This window comes from Antechinus flavipes, chromosome 3 (assembly GCF_016432865.1).
Source record: "Antechinus flavipes isolate AdamAnt ecotype Samford, QLD, Australia chromosome 3, AdamAnt_v2, whole genome shotgun sequence".
Classification (NCBI taxonomy): Eukaryota; Metazoa; Chordata; class Mammalia; order Dasyuromorphia; family Dasyuridae; genus Antechinus; species Antechinus flavipes.
In genome coordinates this window covers 590,313,410-590,320,043 of record NC_067400.1, presented here as the reverse complement: position 1 = coordinate 590,320,043, position 6,634 = coordinate 590,313,410, and the positions used below count along the sequence as shown (strand labels likewise).

Genomic DNA, 6,634 nt, shown 5'->3' with positions numbered 1-6,634 from the left:
TTTGATCTTACCAAGGCTTAGCCACTTCAAACCAAGATTCTGGCAGTCCTATTCATCCCTATGTGAAATGAAGGCATATATAGATTTTTTTTCCCCTTATTTTTCTAGTTAATCATGCATTTTTGCATTTTCCTGTAGTATTTTTTGATCTGGGTTCTCTAAGTCCCAGTACATCATTTCCCCACAAACCCTTCCTTAGGTAATTTCTGGTCTGCGTAATGCAAAATTACATATCACCTCACACTCAGGTTATATGTCAGGAATCTTCCTAAGAGGAAGAGACTTGGTCCCCAGACATGTCTCAATCTGAAGTAGTGCTCATAGTATTTGGAGTTTTCCTTGGTTTTCTCCAACCTCTAACTATGTTAGGTCTGTGATTGGGGCAGAATGCATTGTTTCACTCTCAAAGTTAAGGAAGCAGCAATAAACCCTAGGCGTGGATATTCTAGTGGAATTACACAGCACACAGAATGAGGGCACATGGGAAAGCATGGTATATAATTAAGGGCGCTGAATTTGGTGTAAGAGAACCTGAATTTGATTCCCTTCTCTATTAGTTGTCACTTATGTAATCCTGGAAAATTAAATTTCTCTGGGCACATCTAAAATGAGAGGGATGGACTAGGTTATCTCTAAGGTGCCTTCCTGCTCTAAATTTTATGAACTAAAAGAAACCACAAGAGTGAGTCAAGAGTTCTAACTTTTATTTCCAACACTCCAACACTTTTGAGCTATAGAACACAATAGCTAATAAATGACACTTACAAAAGTAAAGCACAAGAGAAAAATCACAAATAAGCATATGCTGTAGGAAAATGTAAGGAAGGAGACAGCAATACCAACTGATAGATATCAAGAGATCACAGAAGGAGTAACACATAAACTGAGCCTTGAAGTAGAACAGGGATTCTGAAAGGCAAAGATAAGCAGGTACTACATCCAAAGGCACAACTTTTACCTTTTGGTGTATTATATTACAAGCTTTCCTTTTCTATACACATAATTTTGTTTGAACATGACTGGTTCCTTAGTATTTGATTGCTTTCTTCCTTGCAGTTTTTTTCCTCTCTGACCTAAAAACTTTGAAAGTTTGCTATCACATTTCCAGACGTGTCAAATTTGGAATTTCTTTCAGATAGTGACCTGTGGATAACTTCAATTTTCATTTTGCGCTCAGGATCTAATAATTCAGGGTATTTTTCTTTTATTGTTTTATTGAAATATGACACCTAGAGTTTCTGTTTGGTAATGTTTTTTCTAGGAGTTCAATAATACTTTAATTGTCTTTATTTTATTTTTTGCAGATCAACTGTTTTTGATGTAGAAACATCATGAATACCAACTTTTCAATCCTTTGGCTATATCTGTATATTCCTGTTATTAAGAAATAAACTTAATTTTAATAGACTTACATTCATGTTTAATTAATAAACTTTAATTAACAAACTAAACTTTTTAATTTTTTTCCCTCAATTCTCTTTTAAGTATATCTGCTACTACAGTAAGTTTTTTTCATCTTTTAAATTATTTCTTCCAGTTTAATTTATTTAAGCTTATTCAAACTTAATTTTACTTAATTCTTTTATCTCTTGTTTTGGCTCTTTATTTTTTCTATTCTTGGAGTTCTTTTGGCCAATTCACTTTTTTTTTTCTGCAGATCTAGGTGTAATTATATTTTTTTCTACTCTTGGACTTCTACCTATACAGACAATGCCTACCCAGGAGCAGGTATCTGTATCTTATGGACACCCCCACCCATGAGGTCTTCAAATCCATCAAGGCCTCCTGACACAGCCTTGATCAAGAGATCTGCAGGCTTCAGGTCAGGCACAGGTTGTACAAAAGAACTGAGGCGGAAAATGAAAAGCTGAGTTTTATGCCTGCTCCTCTTCATTCTGTGATCTTTTCCCCATTTTGCATTTCTCTCTTTATCAAATGAAAAAGACAATCCTTTACATTCCCCTCTCACAGTCTTGTGGTAAGAAATATAAGACAATTTATGTGAAAACATTTTGGCAACCATAAAAAGTCCAAGCCACTTCATTTCTCTGGGTTTTCATTGTCTCATATGTTAAATGGGGATGAACATTCAGCTTGATAACAGATATGAGGAAAAGCCTTTGTGAAAATTAGCACAGGCCATAGAAGCCTGAGGAAAAAGCAAATAGTCCAAATGGCAAAATAAATAAAGAATCAGGATTTATAAAGGAACTCTTTTTATGAAAATCACAAACAGTAGAAACAACAAACAACTTCTAAAGTCTTTTTCAAGATTAGAAATTTCCATTTTCTTGGATCTTGCCACCCATCTTACTTCTTGAGGAGCTGAGATTTCCTTAGGTGATTGCAACCAATAATTTCAAAGAAACCAAGTCATCAAGCTAGCCAGCCTCAGGAGGATGGGCAGAAATGTAGATGGCCCCGTTCTTCCTCCACTCCTGTTAGTCACTAGCTTTGCCATCAATGAACCTGTTGCTGTTGGTGGGGCAAAGGCCCGGAAGCTTCATCTCCAACGGCTCCAGGATTCGTAGCAAACCAGAGGACATGGTTTCCTAGGCAGGAAAGCCCAGAGCCTTTACCTGCAGCTGTTTCCAGGTAGAAAGAAAGGAGAATTTCCAGGTAGGGAGAAAGAAAAGCAGGCTCATTCTCACTTAGGGTTTTTTTTTTTTTTTTTTTGAAATTTTTTTGTTTTTTTTTTTCTTTTTTTTCTTGCTGAAACAATTAGGGTTAAGTGACATAACCAAGGTCACACAGCTAGGAAGTGCTAAGTGGCTGAGGCCGAATTTGAATTCAGGTCCTCCTGACTTCAGGGCCGGCACTCTATCCACTGCACCAACTAGCTGCCCCTCTTACTTGGTTTTAAAGAAAAATCTCTTCCGGAGGAAATTAAAACAACCAGGAATCTGTTTGAATATCCCTTTGGAGGATACGGCATTAGACACCTGTGGAAAGATAAGCACATTATGAACCAGCTTGACAATGAGGAGAAACATGCTCTCAGCAAGATGTCATGTTAATGACCCTCAAAATCAGCAGCTAAAGCTCAAGTCCCACCTTTGACCTCTGAGGACCCATACTGGCTGGATGACCCTGGGCAGGTCATTAATTTCTCAATGACATCCAGAAAAAGAACTAAGGAGACTGAATGTAAACCAACACATGCTATGTTCACTTTCTGGGTTTTTTTAATCTCTCCCATGGTTTTTCCCCTTTGCTCTGATTTTTCTCTCCCAACATAATTCATAAAACAATGTGTATTAAAAATAAACCAAAAAAAAAACTTCTCAATGGCTCCCATGCTACTATTTAGTGGCAAAGAAAGTGCCAAACTACATCTATAGAGAAAAATTGTTCAGTAAGAGGAAGGATATAGCTTTATTAATAATATCCCCATGGGTCCAGTTTAAATTCAATATGTATTATTTATATATATAAATATATACATATGCATGTATATTTATATATATAAAAAAATAAAACATATTGAATTTATGTTGTTTACATGAATGTTATGTATGTTTACATGTGTATATCATCAAGAAGATGATTTCAAATATGGTCTCAGACACTAACTAGCTATGTGATCCTGAGCAAGCCATATGATTCTGTTTGCCTCAGTTTTCTCACCTGTAAAATTATCATAATAGCATCTATTTCCCACAATTGTTGTGACGATCAAATGAAATAATGTTTGTATAGGACTTACAGTAGGCATTTAAATGCATATTCTGCTCCTTATTTCATTTTATTCAGCACCTGCTATGTGCAGAGTACCTCCACAGACATCCTTCTCCAAGCAAAACATGGCAAGATGGTAACCTGAGTTCACAATGACTATACCGACATATCTATAATCAACTATAAATTGACTTGGTTTGAAGGATTTTGTCAAACTCTACACAGAATTTCTCCATCCCTTCAACCTCTGTCAGAGATGCTGAATGTCCAATACAAGGATGTTTCTTATGCCTTCTGCATGAACAATGAAAGCCAGCACTGACAAGTCCTCCATTTATCCACCTGAGAAAGAAAACCTATGTTCCTTTCCTTCCATTTTATTGCAAATTATTTGTCTTCTGACTTCAGTATATAGCAAGAATATTTTCAAAGACCCATAAAAATCCAGTTCTGATGATTCAACAAAAATATCACCAAAAGAAACCAAGAAATCACTGCTAAGGATTATGAAGCTATAAACAAACAAAAAACAAAGACTTTCAGTCATTGGAGTGTTTTCATCAGTACCGCTGATAGAACAGCTGGCTAAGATGCTGATGTCTGAGAATGAGATTTGGATTTCTGGACCATGGTTTAAACTGGCTAGGAATGGAAGAGCTAGTAAAAGGATTTATAACAATAAAATAGCTTGGAGTCTTGTGAATCTAATTAAGAATTTTAAATTAACAAGAGAAAGAGATAGAGAAAAGTCTATCTGACTGTCTAGTATCAAGTACAACCTAGAAATGTCACAGACAAAACGCAAGTATTCTGTTAAAGAAAAAGCAAACACAAAGAAATTCAAGGACTAATAAATCAGTCGGCTTGAATACATAGGTGAGGAAAGCATAGGATATAATATTCTAAGGATCAGAAAGTCAGCTTAGCTTTCAACTATTTCCTACCCTCCTTTTTGATATTCCTCCTCTACCACCACTTCTTCTTTGCCTATTTTTCTACTGAATTTGATATATTTCTAATTGTGTGTGTGTGTGTGTGTGTGTTCTACTTCAGATGGCAGTAATATTAATATTACTCCTTAATATTAAGGAGCTCTAATACCTAAGATAAATAAAAATTAACACAAATGCTTAAGACCAAGAACCCTTCCTCAATCAATAAATGATCAAAGTATATGAATAAATGATTTTCAAAAGAATTACAAATTCTCCATACCCATATGAAAGACTAACAAAATTGGTAATAAAAAGAGAAATGCTAATTAAAACTACTAAGTGGTTTCACCTCCCATGCAATAATTTGGCAAAAATCAGCAACAATCAGTGCTGGAGAGAATGTGGGATGACACTCTTAGATCTCCTAACTCAGGAGTAGAGCTGAAATTATTCTATTTGGTGAGTGAATAAATAAGCAGAAACTTATGTGGTCCACTTTATCTAGCTGGCTCCAAGTTATACTTCATATACATTCACGATGGCTAACTTCTTGCTATCTGCTGGGCCATAACAATCTCCAGAGACCTTGCTGTGAGGGCCTTAATCAACTGAGTTTTGGAACTTTCACTCTAGAGCTATTGGTGAATGAATTTCTGAGCCTCCTCTCATCTTTCTGCATGGAACAGGCAGCAATGTTCTAAAAACAAAAAAGAGGCTTATGTTTAAGATTAAAAAAGAAGAAGAAAAAAAAAAAGAATGTGCAATGATCAACTCAAAGCAATCCCAATAGACTTTGGACAGAAAATGCCACCTGCATCCAAAAAAAGAATTAAGGAGACTGAATGCAAATCAACACATGCTATGTTCACTTCTTTTTGCTGTTTTTTCTCTCTCCCTTGTTTTTTCCCCTTTGCTCTGATTTTTCTTTCCCAACACAATTCATTAAGCAATATGTGTTAGGATAAACAAATGAATAAATTTTATAAAAATAAAAAAAAGGTTTTTAGAAGCAGCTAGGTAATACAGTGGATAATCAAGAGGACTTGAGTTCAAATCTAATCCAAACACTTATTGGGGGAAAAGTGCATTTAAAAGCCACCAAGCACTGCTCCATAGTTTCCTTGGGAGAATATCAATTTGATTCTAATGTGTCAAATTCAGCAGCAAAACTCCCTTAATTTGCAACATGCAAACCCTCGGGAATCTGTGTCTATGTGAGACAGAAACATCTCTCAGCTTTCACGCCATCATTCCACAATTCTCTCCCTTAAGCCCCCAGCCATGAAATCCAGAGAAAAAACAGACTCACCATGAGAAGGATACTCAGTAAGTCTTCAGTATCTGCCCATTCCCCCAAGATTCTATCCAGGGTTTCTATGTACCATGAACCAATCTTCTTATCCCTCCAGGAGACGAACCCTTAGGAGAAAATTATCAGGATTATATCTGGGGATTTCTGAGCCCCAGGAAAGCAATACAAAACATGTCTTCAGTTGGGTCAGAAAGATGTAGAGTAATGGGATAGGGGATCTTATTTGAACTCAACACATGGTAGTTTCTTATTTTAACTAATTATTCTTGCTAAGTTTATTTACTGATAGACAGTTAAAAGTTCTATGAGTGCCTGTTAAATTTGTTACCCTGGAACAGAAATCAAGATGCCTTAACCTCATTACAACTCTGTCCATGGTGTCCTAAGTTCTGATTCTCTCTCAGAAAATGTCTTTTGAGTATATGTCACCTTCTCACTCTATTGCTCAAGACCAGCCCTAGAGTTTCCTTACTGTCACAGACATTCACTCCAGAACAGTCTGCAGTCAAGGTGATGATTACTTCTGGCTTAGACTCAGAAGGGAGAACAGGGATCAAAATTCTGAGCCTAAGTTTCTTTATCAATCATTACTATAATTCTTATTTCCCAAGGTGAGTGAGAACAAATCATTCCTCAGATTTTAAAGTATTATAGAAATATGAGCTGAGATTATTTTTATTCTTCATCTCCCACCCAGATGCCTTTCTTC

The 6,634-nt window shown here is 36.0% G+C and overlaps 1 protein-coding gene across 1 annotated transcript in view; it reads right to left on the bottom strand.

The window, feature by feature from the left end:
- Nucleotides 1–687: 687 nt before the first annotated feature.
- CASP9 (caspase 9) overlaps nucleotides 688–6,634 on the bottom strand; it is a 29,152-nt gene continuing 23,205 nt past the window's right edge. The window contains exons 9-10 of the mRNA XM_051988497.1: nucleotides 5,923–6,032; nucleotides 688–2,942 (exon numbers count right to left, since the gene is read on the bottom strand). Coding sequence (XP_051844457.1) covers nucleotides 2,850–2,942; nucleotides 5,923–6,032 — 203 coding nt within the window. The 3' untranslated portion in view covers nucleotides 688–2,849. The remainder of the gene's footprint in view (nucleotides 2,943–5,922; nucleotides 6,033–6,634) is intronic.